Source organism: Lynx rufus, unplaced genomic scaffold (assembly GCF_022079265.1).
Source record: "Lynx rufus isolate CCGP_SWC_20201006 ecotype Redwood Valley unplaced genomic scaffold, mLynRuf1.p SCAF_13, whole genome shotgun sequence".
Taxonomy (NCBI): Eukaryota; Metazoa; Chordata; class Mammalia; order Carnivora; family Felidae; genus Lynx; species Lynx rufus.
In genome coordinates this window covers 19273049-19299235 of record NW_025814827.1, presented here as the reverse complement: position 1 = coordinate 19299235, position 26187 = coordinate 19273049, and the positions used below count along the sequence as shown (strand labels likewise).

The 26187-nt window shown below is 34.5% G+C and overlaps 1 protein-coding gene across 6 annotated transcripts in view; it reads right to left on the bottom strand.

Moving 5' to 3' along the window:
* ZNF280D (zinc finger protein 280D) overlaps positions 1-26187 on the bottom strand; it is a 141359-nt gene that overhangs the window by 63007 nt on the left and 52165 nt on the right. For all 6 annotated transcript variants that reach the window (XR_006961282.1, XM_047075067.1, XM_047075065.1 and 3 more), the window contains 7 exons: positions 15273-15496; positions 11479-11636; positions 10684-10784; positions 9560-9706; positions 4012-4146; positions 1885-2192; positions 1278-1418 (listed from right to left, as the gene is read on the bottom strand). Coding sequence is in view for 5 of the 6 variants with exons in the window: in XM_047075067.1 (XP_046931023.1) it covers positions 1278-1418; positions 1885-2192; positions 4012-4146; positions 9560-9706; positions 10684-10784; positions 11479-11636; positions 15273-15496 (1214 nt within the window). In the remaining variant the exon portion in view is untranslated. The remainder of the gene's footprint in view (positions 1-1277; positions 1419-1884; positions 2193-4011; positions 4147-9559; positions 9707-10683; positions 10785-11478; positions 11637-15272; positions 15497-26187) is intronic.

The following is a 26187-nucleotide window of genomic DNA, read 5'->3' as shown; positions in this document are numbered from 1 at the left end:
TCCAGAACTCAGCATAAACTTCAGGAGAGTAAGATGTCCGAGTCTCATGTTGGCCTTTATGCCAAGTGAGATGACTAAAAATGTAAAGGATTTTAAAACAAAAACAAAGCAGCAATCAAAACAGATGACCCTGCAAGTGAAATGGACTATAAAGTTAAATAGGTTCTGTTAGAATGAAAAAATGAGTCAAAGCTCCTTAAAGTAACAGGGTAACGGGAACTGGAAAGAAATGAACAGTGGCTATGATGAATGATGTAAGAAAGGGGGTACAAGAACTTAAAAGCTGATGTGAAGCACTGGCCATGAAGAAGTCCAGGTCCCGTGAGGTCAAGCTAATTAATCATCAAAGGGGGGTGGGGGGGGGGGGGAAGTGGGAGACAGGTGCTAAAACCATCAAGAAAGGTGGATGAATCCTTGAAAAGAGTGGCTGATAAATGACCAGAAAGTAACATAGAGGACATTTTATGATTTGTAAGAAAATCACTTTTATTAGTTATACTTCAATTCTAACTTAAAAAAAAAAAGGAACAACTTCACTTTGAATAATCAAGCTAACTGCTCTATATCAAAACAATTTTTGACTATTCTTAAAAAAATAGAAATCCATCCTAAGGGATGCCCCTATTAATGAGACAAAAATGAAAGCAATGTGAGCTGTGAATACTTTCTCTGCATAGAGTAAATATTGGGTACTCAAAAGCCTAAGTTGAATGAATCAATAAAAAGGAGTTCCAACAGTGGCCTTGTGACTGGAATAAAGTCTCATTTCACAAAATGAATACAAGAAGATGGTTGATGGATAGATGTACTGCTAAGACAATGGATTACAGACAAGGAGAGAGAGAGAAATAAGACTCAATAAGGCTCCTAACATCATCCTGGAGTCTCTCAAAGTGATTGCTTTAAAAAGAATAATATTCATGAGAGTACATGTTTTGTAAATTTGTTTGGTAAATACATTTAAAACATTTGACCTTTTATATTTGAAAGTGACCATTTTTAAAAATTCTATAGGAAAAAAAATACCCATAGAGAAATCATTTCCCTAACCAACCTATCCTTATTTCATTAGTCTATCCATTCATAAAATTTTAGTTCCAGTAATTTTGAGTTACTATGCTGGGAAAATAGTATATGAGGCATTATCCTAAAAGTTCCCTATTGCTAGATGTTTAGGTTTGAAGAGAAAAATTGGCTTCTAAAAGGATAATTGTTTTACAGTGAACTTGCTGAACTATAATTGTAATTGGTAATTACAGATGTTTAACTCATCTTACCTCATCATATGATTTACATAGGCTTTGCTACAGCTAGTGTTGTATCTGCAAAAACTACAATGGACATACGTAGGAAAGTGGTTTGCAAAATCTTTTATTTCGGAACAACACTCAATGCACTTGTGAACTCCCCGACGATACCTTATGGAGATATAAAGAAAATGATATATATTTTAAAATAAAAATAATAAGGGAGGGCCTTATTAATATTCTGTTAATAGAGGCCAGTGTGTTTAAATTAATGTGTAAACAGAGAGTTGTAATTTGAAGAATTTGTTATGGAACAACAGCTGTAATAAGTGTAAGCAATTTAACATAAGTCAATATTTTTCACTGGCATAAAAGGGATCAAATTAAGCAATACAAACATCACAAGATATAAGCACAACATATAATACCAGTATAATAAGTGAATATTATAAAAAAAAATAGTAATTCAAGTACTGTTCAATAGTTGTAAAAAAATACCTTTTTATTATTTTCTTGGCCTTTATGTCATAGTGATAGCATATAAATGTATAAGAGATATGTGTAATAAGGTAAATTTATATTAAAGTTTTTATACTTAAGATTAAATTAGAACTATATATGAGGAATAAAAGATTACCTTAAGTTCCTCAATGCTGTATTGACTTTACTTTTTTTATTGCTACTAGCCAATGTGCTTTGTTTCTTTTGTATATTAGAGATTTTTGATTTATATTTAGATTTACTTCCATTAGGCTTACTTGCATTAGGTTTACTTGTATTGGGTTTAGTTGTATTAGGTTTGGTTGTGTTAGATTTTGTGGGAATTTTAGCAGTTATATTTTTAGTCCTTGGAGGTGAGAGCTGAAGAGTAGAAGTGCTTGCACTAATGGAAGATGTAGTTGAAGATCCTGACTGAAGAGGTCCAACTGAAGCTCGAATAGTAACCTACAAAAATGGAGATAATATTTGCTTTAGAAAATTAATCATGGCATTAACATTAAAATATCACTGTGTAATAAAAAGTTAAACATCAAGTATTTGGAAAGGGCAAGTATAAACTAAAATTAGATTAAGTCTTCCATTTATTCTAGATTTTCATACCAATTAAATTAAACTTGATATTCATTCACTTGCAGTACTACATTTTTTTGTATTGATATCAGTTATGTTAACAGTTATTAATGCATAATTAGGAGTTAATGCAAATTATAAGACTATTAAAAAAGAACACATTACATAGCTATTTTTATGCTCTCCTATAACTAAAATAATTCATAAACATAGACATCAAAATTTAAATCTCAAAGTCTGAAAAATAATTCTAGAAAGGCCTGTATTATCCCTCAACAACTATACAACAAACAGATCTACAGTAAACATGACCTTCTCTTTTCAGGGGCTCATTAGGCAGGATTTATGTATACAATGGTTAGGGAGACGTTACATTAATTCATTATACTATATGGAAAGTTTAATTATATTTAGAATTTCCTTAAAGGAAACTAATATAAAGCTTATCACTTAGTATCCAGAAATTATATTTGTTGACTGACAATGAAAAACAATTGCCTACCAACATTCTTGTTAATCATTTGACTACACTTCTCCCATGTATTGGAGGAAGTCCTATGAGATACATGTATTTTGGTATCACACAAAAGCACTGGACTAGGAATCAAAAGACTTGAGGTTAAATTTCATACCATGCCTTCCTAGCCATGTGACCTGAAGTAAGTAACTTATCCTCTTCTTTATCTATAATATAGGGCAATAACTACCTTGTCTTCCTCACTGGATTGCTGTATGGATTAAATAACAATGTATGAAAAAGCATATCGAAAGCCTAATTCTAAGGTGCTATAAAAACATTTAGTATCATTATTAATATTATTACTATTATTATTAATAAGGGAAAATATGAGAGAGGACTGCACTGCTTACATTAGTGTTCTGCATGTCTAGTCCCAGCATGGAATGAATGGATTGTAGGGATGCTGGATAGCTTCTCTTGCTCTAGGTCTTCAGAGCATGGCTTTATATTGTTTTAGTTAATTCAAATAACAGACATACCCACATTCAAAGGTAAGTACCCAAAGCCAAATATAAATGTTTTGGGGATTATTTCACTTTGGATTATCCATGCCTCTGTTTCCCTCCACTGGAGCAAATATTCAAGAGCTGACTGTATATAAAGAAGTCAGAGAAAACAGAGGTATATAAGGCAAAAAGGGAAAAGTAAATTACAATCATCAGTATGCAGTCAGACATGTTGTTTGCTCATTTAAAACATAATGCTATCCAGCAGCAGAACTTGCTTCTCTGAGGAGACTCAGTAACAACAACTTCAATAAACATCTGAGAACCTATGGCATTCGATGCACTATGCCAGATGCTGAGGACACAAAGATAAAACATGACTCCCGATCTCAAGCATCTTATAGTTAAGCAGATAAAAGTGAAATATACACTGCCAACTGGAATAGCTCAGAAATAGCCTGTATGATATTGACACAACCCACTGACCCAGGGAACAGTTAATCTAGTTGCATTTTTTAAAAAGGAATATCACTCTAGCACAGCACACACCACTGACCATAAAACAATGGTCAGAAGGTTTCTTTTCTAGATATAAGAATGATAAAACTTAAAGTCTTAACAAAAATCAGAAATCATTTTTAAGTATTACATTCAATAGGTAAAAGGAGGCAGGAGTTAATTTCTATTATCATACAAAATGTTAAAAATACAACACATTTAAACTCACTTTTGTTCCAGGAGGCAATCCTTCTAGTTGTTTAGGTTTTATAAATGTTCTATGATGCTGAGTCTTGTGATCCATTTTCTCTTTGCATGTCAAAAACTGCAGTCTGCATTTTGTACAACGATGTATTCCTTTTTTCTGTTTAAAAAAAAAAAAACAGAAAAAGGGAGGAAAAATAATTTTTACAACCACAAATGCTGTGTCCTGAAACTGCTCTGATTCAATTTTAATGATACCTAAATAATTCTAAAAGTAGTATTTTACATCTCCCATATAAACAGCAAAATCTTATTTCATTTTTAAAAGCACTTTGTATTAGTATTTATGTTCCAAAAATGTCTATTACTATATAGACATTGAACATAAAAGATCTATCTGTAGGTTCTAATGAAAGTTCTCTCAATAGTGGTGTGAAAGCTCTTCTAATTACAATTTTAAAGTATTTAGACACATGATATGGTTAAAATGAGCCATACTATATTTTTACCTTAGAAAAAGGTAAATTCTTTTTAATTTTTGCTATTTCCAGTTGGTTGACAAGTTGGCAAAATAAAGTCAAATACTTAACCAGACATTTCAAAGAAGGTCACTATAGAAATGGGTTATATAAAGCAGTCTAATATAACTTTCTGCACTGATGAGAATGTTGTATAGCTACACTGACCAGGATGGTAGCCACTACAACATATGGTTATCGAGCACCTGAAATGTGCCAAGTGCAACTGAATTTTTAATTTCATCTAATTAATTTTAGCTTGAATAGCCACATTGACATTGCACAGTATTGATGCAGAGGCATAAATCAGAACTACTACTCTCCATCTACTTACTGATTGAGATCTCTTGAGTAAGTCCCTCTTGAAACTCAATCCTGTTACTATTCTACAGCTGGAAAACAGGACCCAAAAAAATCTAAATCACTTTCCCATAACTAGTTACTGACGTTGCCAGACTGCTGATCCAGTGTTCTTTCTACTATATATCAACTACAATCTTAACTATATGCTCTCATTAATTTAGAAATGATACATGTGTGTGTGTATATATACACAAACTTTAATAATACATAAATATAAAAGAATGTTTTCTCAAAACTATAATCTGCCAGATATATCACTATTTCCATTTTAATACACTCACTCATTTATAAAATTCAAACAAGGTAATATACTAAGAAGTACCTGGCACAATTACTAGCACACAGCAGGGATTTCATAAATCAAAGCTCTTTACAAAATTCAAAGTAATGTATAAATATAATGTGTTTGTATTACTATTCTAGCTGCTTCTTAAGACTATTTTAGAAATGTGGTGAATTGGATTATATCATAGATACAGGCAATTTTTGAAAATTCATTTATATGTGCTGAAGGAAGAGGAGGAGGAAAAAGAGAAAACTTAGCCAAGAAACAGATACCAAGACAAAAGGACAGAAAGTTACTTCTCCAGAATCCAATTCCCAGAAATCTTTTCCCTATCTGTAATCACTGCCCAGGTTACCTCATTCAATTTCAAGGCTTTAAATACTACCTATCCGGCTGTCTACTAGACACCACTACCTGATAGCTAATATGTATCTCAAATCAACATGGACAAAGTTGAATTCTGGATTTTTCTCCCTAACTCCTTGCCCCCCTCCCCACATCTGTTCTTTTCTCACTCTTTCCCCTATGACAGTATATGAAAATTATACTCTTATAGCTGGTTAGGACAAAAAATCAGTAACTCACTCACACATCTTATAACTAACACACTAATAAAACCTGTCAGCTCTACCTTCAAAACCTTTCATAATCTTTCCACCCCTCATTACCTCTAACCATTGCTACCAAACCACTCACCTGGACTACTGTAATAATCTCCTACCTTCCTGTCATGTTCTTTCCTCCGTATGGTCTATTCTCCCCCTAGCTGCTAATGATCTTAAAACATTGTAGATCTTTCTTCACATGCTAAAATGCTCCCATGGCTTTCCCAAGTCCTATTTCTGGTTTACAAGGCTCTACATAAACTAGCCTGCATTCTACTGTTAATGCTCTTACCTCTTACTTCTCTTCCTCTTTTTAGTTTACTCTGCTCTAGCAACAACTGTCCTCTGATGTTTTTTGAGTGTCCCATGTATGCATTCACTTCACTGTATGTCTCCTCTCCCAGACTTCTACGTGGCTTATTCTTTTATTTCCTTCAGAGAGGCTCGCGTTTTACCACAATATATACATAACAACAGCAACCATTCCTCCACTCCCAACACCTCTCTGGCACTCTCCATCTTCCACATTTTCCTTCCACAGTACTATCACCAGCTAGCATGCATATACATTCAAACATAAACACACATATATTTATCTTTCTCCACTATAATTCAAATTCCAGAGAGCTTAGACTTTGTTTTCTTCACTGCTATATAATAACCAAAACAGCTCCTGGCACATAGTAAGGCACTCAGTAAATATTTGTTAAGTAAATGGATAGTGAGGCGGAAAGCAAGAGACTGACAGAGAAAGTACATATGAGAAGTACAATTTAACTAGTTCAAAACGTCTGCCATTCCATTCAATGAACATTTGTCCAGAATCATGAGATAGAATACATTAATCTACTATTCCCTTAGTTGGACACAAGTCTTGCATGTGTTTCTTGTGTATGTATGCATTTCAATGTGATAAGAGTGATAAAGAAAACAGTGCATTATTCAGTAACATCATGTTCAATCAAAGAAATGGTGATCTATTCCAAGGATAGAGAACTAATTATTGGTGTTGAACTTTTTGATACACATACCACATTGTTTGAGAAGCTTAAAGGATATAAGAGTGATTCTGACTACATGTTATTTCTACCCTTAGATCTAATGCCAATGTGAAATCTGGCTCTGTGATAAAGTAGTAAAAGCCTGGGCTCTGAAGTCAAATTTAATTCTGCTTTTTATTAGGTAATAAGGCATTGAGCAAGTTACTTTCTCTAAAACTCTGTTTCCTCATCTATAAGTTAGAAATAATAATATACATATGTGATTGTGAGGATTAAATGTGATAATGTTTGTAAAGCACCTGCTGCTGCCATAAGGTAAGTGATGGCATGTGGCATATGTTAACTGCTTAACATTTTTATTAAAGATCTAATGAGCATATTTAACACATCCAAAATCACTTATATTATTTCTTAAAAGTCATACAAACTGGATTCTTAGCTCTAAAATCCCGAGACTTAATAACAAAACTACTTAAAAAAAAGTCACAACCAAAGTCTTCGAAGACAATAAAATGAGCCAGAGTCAACAATTCTTATTGTCTAATATCACACTAATAATGTCACCTCAATTACAAGTTTATAGTCCTGCTCAACTGTGGTGTCCTAGCCTTTGTAAATAATTAAACAAACTGTAAATACCTTCAAGGATGTTGATGATCCTTATTAATAGATTTCTCCCCTCTTTACTGATGACTGCCTGCCTCGAGTATTCCATATAAACCAAAGAAAACTGGGCACCAACAGCAAGTTAAGACATAAAACTCAGTTTATAAAAACCTTATAAATCACATAGCCCACATAGTGGGCCCACACATCTCTTTCATAATTATCATTCTTCCCACATCTACATCTCACTCTGGAGCTTAGGAAAGCATGTGGGGAAAATTATGTTAAAACTCCCATAATGAAATAGCACTACTGTTTTATATCTCATTCTCCCATTCAAAATTAAAGGCCAAAGGCGAAATAAAGAGCACCAAAAATGGTGTTTCCAAAATTCTATTCTTCAAAAAAATGTTAATAGGTATTATGCAAATAAAGGGGTTAGTGGCCAAAAAAGTTTGGGGACTAATGCATACTATACCCCTTGCTTGGAAATTCACAAAGTTCACTGGCATATAAAAATTTCTGAGAAGTCCTATTTTAAAAAACAGACAACCAAACTGTTTAATATTGTAAATCTGGGCATTTACCAAATTTATTTACCAGTAACAATTTGGGGGGAAACATCTATTAACACCTGCTGGAACACTGTTGAGGAAACCTAGAATAGAAAGATCTTGCCAAAACTTCTCCAAGAGGAGTATCATCCTAGTCACAACATAGGTGATACTAAATTCAATTGGATAAAGAAGATGTGGTACACACACACACACACACACACACACACACACACACTCAATGGAATGTTACTCAGCCATAAAAAAGAATGAAATCTTGCCATTTGCAATGACATGGATGGAGCTAGAGAGTATTATGCTAAGCAAAATAAGACAGAGAAAGACAAATATTATTTCACTCAGATGTGGAATTTAAGAAAACAACTGAACACAGGGGGAAAAAAGGGGAGGCAAAGCAAGAAACAGACTCCTAACTATAGAGAACAAACTGATGGTTATCAGAGGTAAGCAATGTTCTAAGAGGTGAGGTGTGGATGGGGGGATGGGTTTGACAGGTGATGGGGATTAAGGAGGGCACTTGTGATGAGCACCAGGTGTTGTATGTAAGTGTTGAATCACTAAATTCTAAATTTGATACTAATATTACACTGTATGTTAACTAACTGGAATTTAAATGAAAATGTAAAAAAAAATTCACTTGGAAATTCTACTTTTATGATCTTTCCCAGTTAAAAACCACAAGTTGATTTCATGATTGTCTCATGACTAGAACTGAAAGCAAAGTGAGCACCAATCAGCGTGCCAACTTCATCAATAATAAGAAAATGTAATGAGCTGATTAGGGAGGTGGCAAAACTTGATTGCATGATCAGATTCAGTAAGCCCAGTGACTTCTCATTTTGGCAAAGGCACTTTTGTTGCTCTTTCAAGCACTTAAGAACAGGATCAGTGTTACATAAAGGTTTTCAACCCAAACAAAGGGTGGTTTAATTGCTTCAGGAAAAGAACCAGTAAGTATTAACACCAGAATTCAAGAGAAGGGTATAAGTGCTAATATTGGGTCCCAAAAATTACATAGCAGAACTAACATAAGTCATCCATAAAACAAGTGATGGCCTAAATACAGTTCTTTGGTAGAGTTCATGTACCAAGCAGTGTCATTACTGTTTCCTTTATCAGTGGCAGCTATAAAACACCACTTCTGGTCAATGATAACAACATGTATTCTCATAATAAGGGGGCTAAAAAGTGGAAATAGGTTGGAAGAGAAAATGGAAAACAAGAATATGATTCCTCAATGTTTTCTCAGTTCTAAGAAACCACTTTCAAAATCATTCCCACACCTGATAACTACCTTCAAAATCATTCCTATATCCACTCTTGGGCTCTGAAATATCCAATCGTTTGAATACTCCACTCATCTCTCCTTTTTTTCCTTCAATCCTAGGTTTCTGATTTCCAGCTATCTTTCAGAATTTTCACTTATGAGCTACAACATCACCAGAAAGGAAGCAAGGAAAAGAAGTGAAAGTTTCACAAGTAACTCAGCATAAATCAAAATTAATCATGTCATTTGAAATAACCTTGCTTTCCTGTAGAACAAATCTAACCAATGTTCTCAGTAATAACCTATCTTTTTGCTAAAATAACATGAACAAATAAGAACTGGTAAATCTCACCTGATGCTTCATATAATGATGCATGTAGGGTGTTGCAATTTTAATAACTTTGAGGCAAAATGGACATAGCAAGTTCTTAGTGTTTTCATGGGATGTTCTAAAATGAGTTTCCACATCAGAAAATGATGATGATCTATAATTGCAAACCTACAAATAAAGAAGGTTTAGTTTAACTTGAAAATGTATAATGATATGCAAAGTATCAATTACAAAGTAACAATGATAGGTCATTTGTTTAGAAGAACATAAGGTGCTATTAGAATCCCATTAATACAAGCAGTGAAAGATAATCTTTGAGAGAGAAAAGTTATCTTTCAAAGTTTAGGGATAGCTCCCAAAACATAACTAGATTCCCTTATTTTTATCAGCTCTTTTTAATTATCATTCCCATCTTGACTTGAATTTTCAAGCTTTACCACCTCCTGTCCTACAAAGTTTTTTTCTGCTACATAAAACAGCACTTTCCTTTAGATTATACATGGCTTCCAGGCTATGACATTGGCAATATATTTTTATCTTCTTTTTCTATTTCTTCAAATTCTGAAAAATTACTAATCCCAAAGCATTTGGTAGAGTTCTCTGTAAGTAGAAGCATTTCATATTTCCCTTGTATGCCTACATTCTTCCCTGTATAGTAAGCTAAGTCTCTACATTTGTCTGTTAGCCACTGGGCTTTTCTTTGTCCAATTGGGAGTGGGTAAAAATGGCCTGTGGGCCAATTTCAACTCTCTACTGATCCCCACATACAATGCATAAGTTATACCAAAGGTTTTTAAATTAATAAATAGTTTACAAAAGGAATTTTAATTTTAGTAACCAATTTTATTTCATGACCCATAAAAATTATATGAAATTCAGATTCCAGTGTCCATAGATAAAGTTTAAATAAACACAGCCAGATCACATTCATTTACTTATTGTCTGTGGCTGCCTTTGTGCTACAATGACAGAGTTGATTAGTTACAACAGAGATTATATGACCCTGAAAGCCTGAATATTTATCACCTGGTGCTTTACAAAAAAAAAATTTGCTGACCCCTGGCCCAAGAGGTTTAAATCTTATAATCAAAACAATAGAAAACAAACAAACCAAACACTAAGTACACAATAAAATATATGTATACCTGACAAATATATGGCATTTCACCGGGCTTATGATTGTCCTTCATATGTTGTAAAAGAATATGCTCTGTTTCAAATGATAATTCACAGATTTTGCAAATGGCTAAAAGTGGGGGGGAAAAGACATTACACCATTTTAAGATGCACACACACAGACAAACAGCAAATCATTATTTTGTATAACTGAAACTCTATGTCAATTATACCTCAGAAAAAAGTATCATTACCAGGCAAACACAAATATATATGAATAAAATTCATTTTATATATCTATATCAATAATAACAATAGTATTGATGGTAGTGACAGACAGCAGCTATATAGTTTTTATTGGTGTGCCAAACACAGTTCTAAGTACTTTACTTACATTAGTTCATATAATTCTCATGACAGCATTATGAAACAGGTATTTCTATTATTCTCATTATTCAAATACTAAGTTGCCTAACATCACATAGTTGTATTAAAAGGCAGACCTGGGATTTGAACTCAAGCTATCTAGCTCCGAGATCTGTGACTTTAACTATGACTGTAGTTGTTTTTTTCATTATTTTCATATTTTAAAACTATGATCTGAGGTTTTTAATTTAGTCCCCCACATATAATGCACAGGTTATTTACCTTAATGAATTATTTACAAGAGGGATTTTAATTTTAGTAACTAGTTTTAACAGAACTTTTTCAATTTTGCCCCCAAATTCCAAAGTCTTTTTCTTAGTCTTATTTTCCTAACAAGCTTCTTAAGTTTTCTCAGAGTTACACTGTCAAAATTGATAATATCCAATACTGTAACTTACTAGAAAATTCATGAGGTGTATGTGTGCTTTCAATGTGACACTGCAGTTGAAATGGTGTGGGAAACTGACGGTAGCAATGCTGGCAGGTGGTGTGGTTTTCCCAGCTCTCACTGCTCTGCTTCTCAAGTTCCAAGTGGTGTTTCATGTGGTTCATAAACCTATAAATGATTGTCAACAGGTGCAAAAATTCAGATTTAAAAACACAAATGTAAAAAATAAGTATCTGAATCTAAATCTTAAAAATACAAATACATTATTCAAAAAAATCTCAAAAGCCTTAAAGTCTTCTAGAAAACTGTGTATTTTAAATAATCACTTTCATTAAGTGGCTAAATAAACATCTTTTCATCTTTGTTTTAAAAGAATTCATCAATGTAATTAATATGAAATTTCAATAATTTGCTTTAATTCTTAATCATTTCAGATTAAAATGTTTTTTTAAAGATAAAAAAAGCAGTCTTTTTTTCCATACACAAATACTATTTAGATTTTTAAATAAAATTTATTTACTTGAAAGGAAGGAAATAAAATACTTGAAAGGAAGGAAACCCTACCACCAAAAGCAGCTATAGTCATGAGAGAAATCTTTTAAGGTTGTGAAGATATACAATAGATTCCAACTGTTTAAAAGACAAATTACTGGTATTTTTACTTGTGTCTTGGTTTCTAAATGCATGTAATAGCAATTTTAATGCCTACAATTACGAGAACCTTTTGTTTTATTTAATGATACCGGTTTACTGTTAGCACAGACCGTTCATTTTAACTTGCAGACTGTGCCCTTTGTAGGCAACGTCCATTTTTCAGTTTTACATTCTGCTATTTCAGCTTCCCTAAAAGGCTTCTTATGAGCAGGAACTATGACCTTCAACAGCAAAGAGTGCAATAAAACTGGGAACACCTATTTAAAAGAGCTTACTGAAGCTTTTTACTGAATTTGAAAGTAAAGTTATAACAATTTTTAGTCTGGGTCAACTATTAACAATTACTCACTTTGAGCCTGTAAAGAATCTAGAAAGTAAATGATAATGTTATTAATCTGGATAGCAGTCACCATGAAGGCTATAACGTTTATCTCTTTTTCACACCTCCACAATACTACTCTTAAACAGGTTATGGCACACTCTGAAGAATCTTTTTGTCCTCCTTTGGTTTTAACACCACATCTACAAACACCTATAGAAAATCCTAGTCTTGGAATATTTATATAGAGAGATATGGTCATAAGCCATTAAATTTTCACCTCACAACTTTAAGCAATTCAAGTGTATCTATATAAAATAATCTTTTAACTATCAAGCTTTCTCTCAATTATTATATGAGCCCCCATCAGGAACTCATGCTCTCAAACCAAACTATGGAAATGAGGGAAACAAAAAAACAAACTTCTTGCAAGATGTTCACAGAATAAAATAAACCTAACCGTTTTTGGTGACATTCAATGTAGGAAACAAAAGAAAAATACCACACCACAGTATGTTGATGAGGCAGAGAAAAAAAATCTATAGCTATCAATTTCTTACCATTCTCTACAAACATCAATTTGTCTTCCCAATTTTTACTGTTAAAATATTACTTAACACATTTAACTCCTTTGGTTATGAAGTATTTACCATTAAGGTTACATTTACTCAACAATTAGTATTTTAAAAAATGCTCAATTCCTGGATGTTATAAGTGCTGTTTGCTTAAAATTTCTAAATAATCTGGTACTCTAAAATGTATAACAACTCTACTGAAAAAAATAATAAAAAAAGGAATTGTTAATTTTCGTATGTTTAATATTAAGTGGGCTAATCTCAAAGGAAAGGCAAAAGCTGTTGCTGAAATAACTTAATATCATATATGTAATATTTAAGTATAACAAGGAACTAAGTCAGTGAAACATATTTGTATGCATGCACCACATTTATTAACATGATTTTTCTGGTGTATTTTACTATTAAAGGGGTAATAATATGGAAATCGGTGACAGAATTATACTGTAATATTGTTTCAATGTTATATCAAAAAGTACAATATCTCACGGCCCCTGGGTGGCTCTGTCAGTTAAGCAACTGACTTCAGCTCAGGTCATGAGCTCACAGTTCGTGGGTTCCAGCCCCGCGTCAGGCTCTGTGCTGACAGCTCAGAGCCTGGAACCTGCTTCAGATTCTGTGTCTCCCTCTCTCTCTCTGCCCCTCCCCCTCCTCATGCTCTGTCTCTCGGCTCTCAAAAATAAACAAACATTTAAAAAATTTTTTTAAAAAAATACAGTATCAGGGCGCCTGGGTGACGCAGTCGGTTAAGCGTCCGACTTCAGCCAGGTCACAATCTCGCGGTCCGGGAGTTCAAGCCCCGCGTCGGGCTCTGGGCTGATGGCTCAGAGCCTGGAGCCTGGTTCCGATTCTGTGTCTCCCTCTCTCTCTGCCCCTCCCCCGTTCATGCTCTGTCTCTCTCTGTCCCAAAAATAAATAAACGTTGAAAAAAAAAATTTTTTTTTAAAAATAAAAAAAAAAAATACAATATCCCTTCTGTTAAACTACTAGGACCATTAACTATTGATGGCTGTTAAAGTTTAATAAAAGGAGATAAAGAAAAGTGAAAACTCATATGAAATAACATACATGAAAGAATTTGGAAACTATAAAACACCACCATAAACAAAGCTTTAATAACTGTTATAGGAGTATATCACAATGTATCTCAGGGTTTTTCTATATCCTTCTTTTTGACCTAAGAACTCACAGGAAAATGAAATAAATACTAGGTCCAGAAGTAACCTATTGGTACCTAAGAATGCTATTTACAAATAATAGTTATCAAGGGTAAACATAAAAAGGCATACATAGGTATGCTTGTATAAACACACACACACACCAGTGATGTCTGCAACTTACTTGGAAATGTGTGAGAAAAAAAATAGTTTGATATATGATATCAAATAGATGTATGATAAAATACAGTAAAATGTTAATGGCAGAATCAAGGTGGTAAGTATACAAATATCTGCAGTAAAATTTTTAAAACTTTGCTGAATGTCTGAAAATTTTTGTAATAAAATGAAGAAACAACCTTACCTAATATAAATGTCAAGTACATAACCAATGAAAATACCAATCAATATGTCCTGTTACTTTGTTCTTGTTATGTACTCATTAATAGGATGACAACTACTAATATGCCATGTAACACAAAGATTACAAAGTAAAGGTCATAAAATTTAAAGCACACAGGTATAAATCTTCAAAATTACACTGGAAATTAAATTTGTAATTTTTGAAGAGGTTAAATTTTGAAATCAAAGCCAACATGTTTCCTAGAACTGGTATTTCTCTAAAGAAGATCACTTTTCCTGCAAGGTAAATGTTCCAAAAATTACAAATATGAATCGAAAGATCTGAGCATTAAATAAGATGAATATGGAAGAGGTCAAACTAGACAAAACATACTGAGGTGGTACTTCTTGTAAAGTGAAGAAAAATAAAATTCAAAAGCAGCTAAGAATGAAAATAATCTCATGAAAATTCCTAAAACCCTGATAATATAAGGGAAATGTTAATTTTCCCTTATTTGAAAAAAAATTTGTCCTTTCTTAAGTTATCTTAAAGAGATACAACTAAGTGGATCCAGGAGTCAACTCTGAATTATAAGAAAGAACAAGTTTTTCAACAGGACGACCTGCCTTTGTTCTTAGTAGAAAGTATTAAAATTACTTGTCTAGAATGGCACAGAGAAATACAAGATAAAGATACAACATTTGTATCTTTAGCACTCCAATTTTCAAACACAAATAAAAATAAGTATTTACATACCTAATATTATTTTTAAGAATTTTCAAGCAACTGAAGCATTTAAAGGTTGTGTGAGTCTTCTGTTCTTCCTGAACATCTCCTTCATGTTTTCCATAATAAAAGTCATTAACTAACATGATCAATTTTCCTTTCTCTGAATCAACAGTCTTATTTTTATTTGCTGTACTTGAAAATTCTGTTTTAGCCAGTCCTAAAAAGTTATTTATCATGTCTGGACAACAGTACTGAAAGAGAAAAAACATAAGTCTTATTTAACACTTAAAAAAGACTGGACATCAAAAAACAACTGTATGTTTACAACAAGGCCAGACCATGTTAAAACTATGCTTGGTAAATATCTGGGAAAATATTCACCAAAAGTTTGTGGTACATACTCACATTCTAATAACAATAAATACCTATTATCTTAATAAACAACAACAAAAAATTTTTAAAGAAAAACTTTAAAATGAGAACTTGGCTACTGACATAATAATTTTTTTCCTTGCAATTTATCTTTTTGGATATAAATATTGAATAATAACTTAAATGCTTAATTGAAACTAAAACTTATTCAGGGCGCCTGGTTGGCTGAGTGTCTGACTTTTGATTCAGCTCAGGTCACGATCTCAGGGTTGTGGGATTGAGCCCCACTTCAGGATCCATGCTGGACATGGAGTATGCTTAAGATTCATTCTCTCTCTCTCTCTCCCGCCCTCTGACACTCTCCCTCAACCAGTGCACATTCGCCCACTCTTAAATAAGTAAATTAAATAAATAAATAAACAAACAAACAAACCTTATTCATTTCACATTCATGTCAAGATAGAGCATAGAAAGGAAATGTAGGTTATATGCCATAATGTAGATGTTTCATTATCAAGTGATATATGAAATTTCATAATATCTAGTTAGAACGAAAAATTGAGTACAACTAATTTGCCATTGCCCAGACTCAAGATACTAGAAAATGTATGAGTTAAAAAAAAAGCAGCAGTAGTAACACCCTGAAATCTAGAATGCTTAAATTTTTGAAGGGGAAATTTAGTTCCTCATGAGTAAACTCAAGATGTCACATAAATTGGTTCTAAAGTGGAATACTTTCATACATGAGCTTTTTTTTTACCCAACAAGATTTAACTAATTCATTTATTGTACATCATTTTCAGTTGTAGAATTTCTCCAGGGCAGTTTTTCTCAAAGGTCAGTCCAAAGAAGACCTACATTAGAAAAACCAGGAGTACTTGTCAAAATGCTAATTCCTGGGCCCACTTCAGATCCATAAACCACAATGTCTAGATACAGGGCCCAGAAATCCTTATTTTTCAACTAGCCACCCAGGTAATTCATTTATAATATAAACCAGCTGACTTAAACTCTTCGTAAATGTGTTACTTAGTAAATTAATAACAACATTAAAAAGTTTGAAACTTTAAACACAACTCTATTCCATTTCTTTTTTTTTTTTTAATTTTTTTAATGTTTATTTATTTTTGAGACAGAGAGAGACAGAGCATGAATGGGAGAGGGTCAGAGAGAGAGGGAGACACAGAATCTGAAGCAGGCTCCAGGCTCTGAGCTGTCAGCACAGAGCCCGACGTGGGGCTCGAACTCACGGACCGTGAGATCATGACCTGAGCCGACGTCGGACGCTTAACCGACTGAGCCACCCAGGCGCCCCCAACTCTATTCCATTTCTAAGGTAACATCCATCTCTTCTTCTGCCACGTCGAAATGTTAAATCACTGGTAAAATGTTCTGAATCACATGAGAAGCTGTTCCAAAACAGGCCTATAACATTTCCTTCAATTGCATTTATGCTTTTCATCTATCAGTTCTGAAACCTTTAAGAAAAAAAAACACCAAGAAAAAAATATAAAATAGATCTATTTTAGATCTAAAAGAAAGGGGAAAAAATACTGAATAAAATGGGCCCCAAAACAATGACATAACTTGTGATTTAGGAGTTAAGGTTGCATCCATAAGCGAATTTAGGACAAATACATTAGGTCCTTAATACTACATGATCCTCTGTAGTCAACCACTCAGAATAAATACAGTTGAAATGAAACCATTCCATTGAAATGAAAAGAGGGAAATGAGAAAGGTTTTCTCTATATGTTTCTAGATATTCCTTATGACACACATAATACTTAAGAGCTGAACACTAGGTAAGTCAGGCTATTTCTAAGGACTTTTATAGGGCTAAGTTCCTTCTAAAACAGGCTGGTTTTGAACTTAAGGATAAATGGAGAAAAGGATAGTTCAGAGTAAATCCATCAGCATTATCAGAAAAAAACTCAAAATACATATCTTATTACAAGTGATGTGTACCATAGTATCATTTTGATAGATAGAACCGCTGACCTTAACTGCAATTTTACCATTAGAGTGATCTCAAACAATGGGAAAAATTATAATGCACAAAAATGATATATATGGAATAGTGTCCCTAATTAGAAATGTGGACAATCACATATATTCAAACAACAAACCTGGTTTTCAAACTGTAGGAGCTCTTGAGTCATATTTGAGATTCAATACTTTCCTGAAATCTACAAAATAAGTAGTCTATAGTAGAGTGTGTTACAAGGTTATATTTTTCAGAAACATCTAATTTGGTACACCCATAAGAGGTAAAGTTACCTTAATTACTCATAAATTACAATATACATAATAGATGATCAACCGCTTTCTGTGCCTCCATTTTTTCTTTTAAATAAAACAGGATCCGATTTTAAAAATAAATATTAAGCCTCAAAGTGTCTTTATTTTTTAGTATAGTTGTCATACAATGCTACATTAGTTTCATTCACAGTATCTTTTTTTTTTTTCATTCACAGTATATTTTAAGCAATGTTTCAGATCCCTGTAAGACAGATGAGGAACAAATCACTGAAAACCAAGAATGGACAACCTAGTTCAGAAAATTTAGTAACTGAGAGAAAAGCACAGAATCCCACAGAAAATATCCAGAAGTCAAAAGGCAAGAAAGCAACTTAAATGAGAATTAGGCTTAGAAGGAAGGTTTTACAGGAGGATAGAAAAAGCTATGGATGGTATGGCTGAAGTATGGTCTAAGATCACCTGGTCATCTAAAACCCTTTTGGTTCTAGCCCTTCACTGTAGCTCTAGGTTATCCCTTATTGTCCTCGGTTAGCCATTCGAAAGTATTAAACTTTAATGCCATACACTGTAATTTTAAACAGTAGATACCATCTTAGCACCATTTTCATCTTCAGTCCTCCCACTAGATGGCCATGTGCTAGTGCTTTGTTAGTACCTAAATATTTAGGTAAGATTTTCAGAACAAAGAAGAAGAGATGCTATTTTTAAATACTAAAATACAGAGGTGCCTGGGTGGCTCAGTGGGTTGAACGTCTGTCTTCGGGTTCAGGTGATGATCTCACAGTTTGTGAGTTCAAGCCCCCCGTAGGGTTCTGTGCTAATAGCTCAGAGCCTGGAGCCTGCTTCTGATTCTCTGTCTCCCTCTCTCTCTGCCCCTCCCCTGCTCACACTCTGTCTCTCTCTGTCTCTAAGAAGTGAATTAACACTAAAAAAATATTTTAAATAAAAAAATAAATAGTAAATTAGAAGTTCCCATATGATCAGCCTACATAAGTCAACATTTCCCCCTTTTCCTAGGACTCATCCAAAGCCACAACAACCAAATTCTAAAAATTTCACTTTCATTGAAACTAAGAACCACATAAAATCCACAGACTCTACAACATATGACAGTACTACCCAAAGCAGCCAAGATCAGACAGAAGACATGCAGGTGGAAGTAGAACAGAGAAGTCAAAAGGACCCAATAGTAACAGATCTTAGAAAGTGTCAGCAAAAATTTGCTAAAGATGAAAAACACATCCTGAAGTGCAAAGCTATATCCTTTCTTCGCAAAAACAGGTGCAGATGCTGGGGCAAGTAGGATGACAGAAGTCCCTCAGACTTCATTTGGTACAGAGAAGTAGACAAGGCAATGCTATAAAGTCAGACACACAAGTCACATTTGCAGGAAACCTTCTGCCCAGCAAAGAGTTATTATATAAACCAGCTAATAGAATGTGAGATTATTATGGCAACCTTGGCTTCCCTAAAGGAGCTTTGTACAAAAGAGCTAGCCCAAGAAAATCCAACTTATTCTTCACTATGATAGAAACTTACATCTGAACAAAAATACTTTAGGATAAAAGAAGGAAAACGTAAAATTCAGACAAAAACGCCATGGAGCAGATGCAGATGAAAACAGTGACCAAAATTTTTGCTGCAAATTTTAAAACCTTAATGACACAACTGTGTCTATTTGGAAGACCATAAAGCAAGAAGAGATGGCAAGACCAAAAAGACATTAAAAAGAGTGACAAAACTGAGGGAAAAGTAAGGAAATAAAATCAGAGAGATAAAGACAAATTAGACAACAGTGGTGAACAGGCATTGGAAAATAAAATGAAGGACACAGAGGTTAATAATAAGAAGAGCAAATAAAAAAAATTAAGTGTTAAAAGAAGAAAATATTTATGCCAGACAAAGGACATTAAATGAATGCATATTGGACAACATTCTCCTCTCCCCTTCAAAAGGCAAAATAATTACATGGAATAAATATTTTTAAATATTAATCAAGAAAATTACACTAAAATAAATTCTCAAATCCCAACACTAAGTCATGTCATTATAAAATTATCAGTCTTGCAAAATAAAGAAATTCTATGGACTGCATGCAAAAAGGTCAAATCACTTACAAAGGGCAAAATAATTCAGGCTTATCCCAGATTTCTCAACAGCAACATTCAATATTGTAAAACAGGAGCACCACAAACAAGATCCTCAAAGTAGGATCCAACTTACTTTATATCTGGACAAACTGTCCTTTTGAGAATGGATAATCGAACTGTTTTGAATATGAAAGACATCAAAAAATGCTGTTCCCAGGCCATGTTTGAGGAAATTACTAGAGGATGAACTTCAGCCCAACAGATAACTAAAAACCATGACAAACAGACTGGTAATCAACATATTTACTGTGAAAAAAGATTAAAACAAATATGGAAATAAGGTTAACAAAGTCAAATGCAAATGTTATATGCCCTGGCAATGAAAACATTATACAACCAACAAATAAAAACTGGGAGGGGGTAAAAGGACAGTAAGCATAAGTAAGCTTGAGAAAGGTCATAGACTGCCTCACATATAATAGCAGTACACCAAAGAATATCATTTAGAGCTACCAAACGAAGTAGTATATGTATGACCAGTTTTAATAGTACAAAGATAAATACTCAGAAAAATAATAATGACTAAAATCAGGCAGGAGAGGAGAAGGTAACAACGAGTGGGTTAAGAATACTTTAACCAACTCTAATTTTACAGAATGGCAAAATGAATATAAGACTACTAGAATTATATCAGCATTCCCTAAAAACTGAAGCTACATACATGTGAAGCAATCACATGGTGACTTTTAAAAAAAGATAATAAAAATTGTCACAGAACCAAGACCAAAATAAATCATATCAACGAATACAAGTAAGTTTAACATAAGTGCCAAAACAAGAGATTTTCACATAGGATCACAAACCAAGAGGCATAAAGTGATTCAGAATGGTTAAAAATAAAAGGGTAAACAATATATTAGGCAAATGGAAACCACAGGAAAACAAGGGTTGTGAGCCTAAAAGTCATCAAACATTAAGACAAAAAAAGAGAATATTTTATAAAAATGCTAAAGGAAGAGGAAGTGATCCCCCACCCCCACCCCTGGAGTGCAGGCAGGGACCACATATCATGCGCCATGGAGAGGCACTTCTCCAGTACCACGGCACATAGAAGGGAAGTTTGAATCCTAGCCAAGCACAGGGGCATGGGAGTCAGAGGAGTGAGAAAGACCACCTGGTCTGCACCCAGCACAGTGAGGGCAGTTCAGAGTAATTTGGTACAACGGGTCCATGGAGAAGCAATTGGGGGGACGGGGAACGGGTCGCCATTTTTCCCCCCACCACTACCAAAGTGGGGCCTCAGGGATTGGTCCTAAGGGCCCACAGTGGAGGGGGGAACTTGCTCACACCAAACTAGGCCCCTCCATGCCAGGTATACTGCGTATCTACTGGTGCGGGATAGAGGCAGAGGAACCAGACAGCCCCTCCTCCAGACCAGTGCTGCTGCATTACCTTGATTAATTCTTGGACAGTTCTTGTCATATAGATATATTCTTCCTTCCTTTTCTCCTCCTTATCTCTTCCCTCCTCTAGTCTGGTTACCCTGGTTGTTGGTTTATTTAAGGAGACATATTTAATCCATTCTCTTGATACATATTCCACACCTCCTTCTTTACTTTCCTTTCTCTCCCTCTGGAATAATCAAGCCCCATAGTTTCTCTGTCTGGGCAACTTTATCTTCATTTCTTTCCCCACTCCACCCCCGCTTCTTTATTTTCCTTTCTCTCTCTCTGGATTAAGCCATTTAGTCTCTCTGCCCAGTCAATGTTTATTTTCTCTTTTTCCTCCCCGCCCTTGTCACTTCTCTCTTTGTATATGCTCTTTCATCAGCACCACCTCCACCCTGTTCTTTATTTGAGTCTGGTGTTTCTTGCTTTTCTTTTGCATTGTTTTGTTTTTTTCTTTAACCTGTTTGTGTGTTTGCATGTTTTGTTTTCTGTATGTTTGTCTGTTCATTTTCCTTTCCAAGGCTACTTGAAGGAACAAATCAAAGCACACCTGGTGGAGGGTCCAAAACATCACTACGAGTAAGGAAATAAAATAACCAAAGTCACAACAACAGAGACCAAATAACACTCTCCAAAAAACACCTCCTGAAGGTCCAGGCCCTGGACAGTGTATGACCCTCCTTTAATATAGCAGTGCTTACAGGTGCAGAGCACATAATAAGTTTTTAGAACTCATAAGGGACAGAAAACTAGCCAAAATGACGAAACAGAAGAATGCTCCTCAAAAGAAATGCCAGGAGAAGTGACAGCTAAAGAATTGATCAATACAGATATAAGTAATATAACTGAACAAGAATTTAGAATAATAGTCATAAGATTAATCGCTGGGCTTGAAAAAAGCATAGAAGATAGCAAAGAATCTATTGCTGCAGAGATCAAGGACCTAAAAAATATTCATGATGAATTTTAAAAATGCTATAAATGAGGTACAAAATAAAATGGAGGTAGCCATAGCAAGGACTGAAGAGGCAGAGGGGAGAATAGGTGAATTAGAAGATAAAATTATGGAAAAAAGGAAGCTGAGAAAAAGAGAAAAAAATCCAGGGGATTTAGACAAATTGAGAACTAAGCAATTCAATCAAACAGAACAATTTCCATATCATAGGAATTCCAGAAGAAGAAGAGAGAGGGAAAGAGACTGAAGGTGTACTTGAACAAATCATAGCTAAGAACTTCCCCAATCTGGGGAAGGAAACAGACACTGAAATCCAAGAGGCACAGAGAACTCCCTTCAGAGGTAACATGAATGGATCTTCTGCACCATATATCAGTGTGAAACTGGCAAAATACAAGGATAAAGAGAGAATTCTGAAAGCAGCTAGGGATAACTGGGCCTTAACATATACAGATAGACACATAAGGGTAGTATCAGACCTATCTACTGAAACTTGGAAGGCCAGAAAGGAATGGCAGGAAATCTTCAATGTGGTGAACAGGAAAAATCTGCAGCCAAAAATCCTTTATCCAGCAAGTCTGCCATTCAGAATAGGAGAGATAAAGGGTTTCCCAAACAAAAACGGAAGGAATTCATCACCACCATACCAGCCCTATAAGAGATCCTAAGGGGGACTCTGTGAGTGAAATGTTGTAAGGACCACAAACTACCAGAGACATCACTACAAGCATGAAACCTACAGAAAACACGATGACTCTAAACCCACATCTTTTCAATAGTAACACTGAATGTAAATGGACTAAATGCTCCAATCAAAAGACATAGGATATCAGAATGGATACAAAAACAAGGCCCATCTATTTACTGTCTACAAGAAGCCCATTTTAGACCAGAGGGCACCTTCAGATTGAAAGTAAGGGGATGGAGAACTACCTATCATGCAACTGGAAGTCAAAAGAAAGCTTGAGTAGCCATACTTAGATCAGACAAACTAGACTTTAAACTAAAGGCTGTAACAAGAGATGGAGAAGGACATTATAGAATAATTACAGGGTCTATCCATTAGGAAGAGCTAACAATTATAAATGTCTATGCACCAAATTCAAAAGCACCCAAATATATAAACAACAATGAATCACAAACATAAGCAATCTTATTGGTAATAATGTGGTCATTGCAGGGGACTTTAATATTCCACTTACAACAATGGACAGATCATCTAGACAGAAAATCAGTAAGGAAACAATGGCCCTGAGAGATACACTGGATGCAGATATACTTGACAGATATATTTAGAACTCTACATCCTAAAGCAACAGAATATACTTTCTTCTTGAGTGCACATGGAACATTCTCCAAGGTAGATCACATACTAGGTCACAAAAGAGCCATCAATAAATATAAAAGAATTGAGATCATATCACGCACACTTTCAGATCACAATGCTACAAAACTTGAAATCAACCACAGGAACAAGTTTGGAAAACCTCTAAATACACAGAGGTTAAAGAACATCCTACTAAAGACCGAATGGGTCAACCAGGCAATAAAAGAATAATTTAAAAACTATATAGTAACAAACGAAAAGGAAAACACAACAATCCAAACCCTCTGGGATGCAGCAAAGCCAGTCCTAAGAGGAAAATACAATGCAATCCAGGCCTATCTCAAGAAACAAGAAAAATCCCAAATAAAAAATCTAACAGCACACCTAAAGGAACTAGACACAGAACAGCAACAAAAAAAAACAAAAAACAAAACAAAAAAAAAAAAACCCCAAACCTAGCAGAAGGAGAGAAATAATAAAGATCAGAGCAGAAATAAACAATATAGAAACCAAAATCACAGTAGAATAGATCAATGAAACTAAGAACTGTTTTTTTGAAAAAATACACAAAACTGATAAACCTCTAGCCAGGCTTCTCAAAAAGAAAAGAGAGAGGACCCAATTAGATAAAATCATGAATGAAAATGGATTTATTACAACCAAATCCCTCAGGAATACAAGAAATTATGAGGGAATACTATGAAAAATTATATGCCAACAAACTGGACAACCTGGAAGAAATGGACAAATTCCTAAACACCCACACACTTCCAAAACTCAAATGGGAAGAAATAGAAAATTTGAACAGACCCATAACTAGCGAAGAAACTGAATCAGTTATCATAAATCTCCCAACAAATAAGAGTCCAGGACCAGATGGCTTCCCTGGGGAATTCTACCAGACATTTAAAGCAGAGATAATACCTATCCTTCTCAAGCTGTTTCAAAAATAGAAAGGGAAGGAAAACTTCCAGACTCATTCTACAAAGCCAGTATTACTTTGATTCCCAAACCAGACAGAGACCCAGCAAAAAAAGAAAACTACAGTCCAATATCCCTGATGAATATGGATGCAAAAATTCTCAACAAGATACTAGCAAATCGAATTCAACAGCATATAAAAAGAATTATTCACCATGATCAAGTGGGATTTATTCCTGGGCTGCAGGGCTGGTTCAACATTTGCAAATCAATGTGATACATCACATTAATAAAAGAAAAGATAAGAACCATATGATCCTGTCAATCAATGCAGAAAAAGCATTTGACAAAATGCAGCATCCTTTCTGGATAAAAACCCTCGACAAAGTCGGAATAGAAGAAACATACTTAAACATCATAAGCCATGTATGAAAAGCCCACAGCTACTATCATCCTCAATGGGGAAAAACTGAGTTTTCCTCCTGAGATCAGGAACACGACAGGGATGTCCACTCTCACCATTGTTGTTTAACATAGTGTTGGAAGTGCTAGCATCAGCAATCAGACAACAAAAGGAAATCAAAGGCATCAAAATTGGCAAAGATGAAGTCAAGCTTTCACTTTTTTCAGATGACATGATATTATTGGGAAAACCCAACAGACTCCACCAAAAGTCTGCTAGAACTGATACATGAATTCAGCAAAGTCGCAGGATACAAAATCAATGTACAGAAATCAGTTGCATTCTTATATACTAATAATGAAGCAACAGAAAGACAAATAAAGAAACTGATCCCATTCACAATTGCACCAAGAAGCATAAAATACCTAGGAATAAACCTAACCAAAGATGTACAAGATCTGTATGCTGAAAACTATAGAAAGTTTATGAAGGAAATTGAAGAAGATACAAAGAAATGGAAAAACATTCTGTGCTCATGGATTGGAAGAATAAATATTGTTAAAATGTCAATACTACCCAAAGCAATCTACACATTCAATGCAATCCCAATCAAAATTGCACCAGCATTCTTCTCAAAGCTAGAACAAGCAATCCGAAAATTTGTATGGAACCACAAGACCTCGAATAGCCAAAGTAATATTGAAGAAGGCCAAAGCAGGAAGCATCACAATCCCAGACTTTAGCCTCTACTACAAAGCTGTAATCATCAAGACAGCATGGAATTGGCACAAAAAAAGACACATAGACCAATGGAATAGAATAGAAACCCCAGAACTAGACCCACAAAAGGATGGCCAACTAGTGTTTGACAAAGCAGGAAAGAATATCCAATGGAAAAAAGACAGTCTCTTTAATGAATGGTGCTGGGAGAACTGGACAGCAACATGCAGAAGGATGAAACTAGACCACTTTCTTACACCATTCACAAAAATAAACTCAAAAGATAAAGGACCTGAATGTGAGACAGGAAACCATCCAAACCCTAGAGGAGAAAGCAGGAAAAAACTTCTTCTGACCTCAGCCGCAGCAATTTCTTACTAGATACTTCTCCAAAGACAAGGGAATTAAAAGCAAACATGAACTACTGGGACCTCATCAAGATAA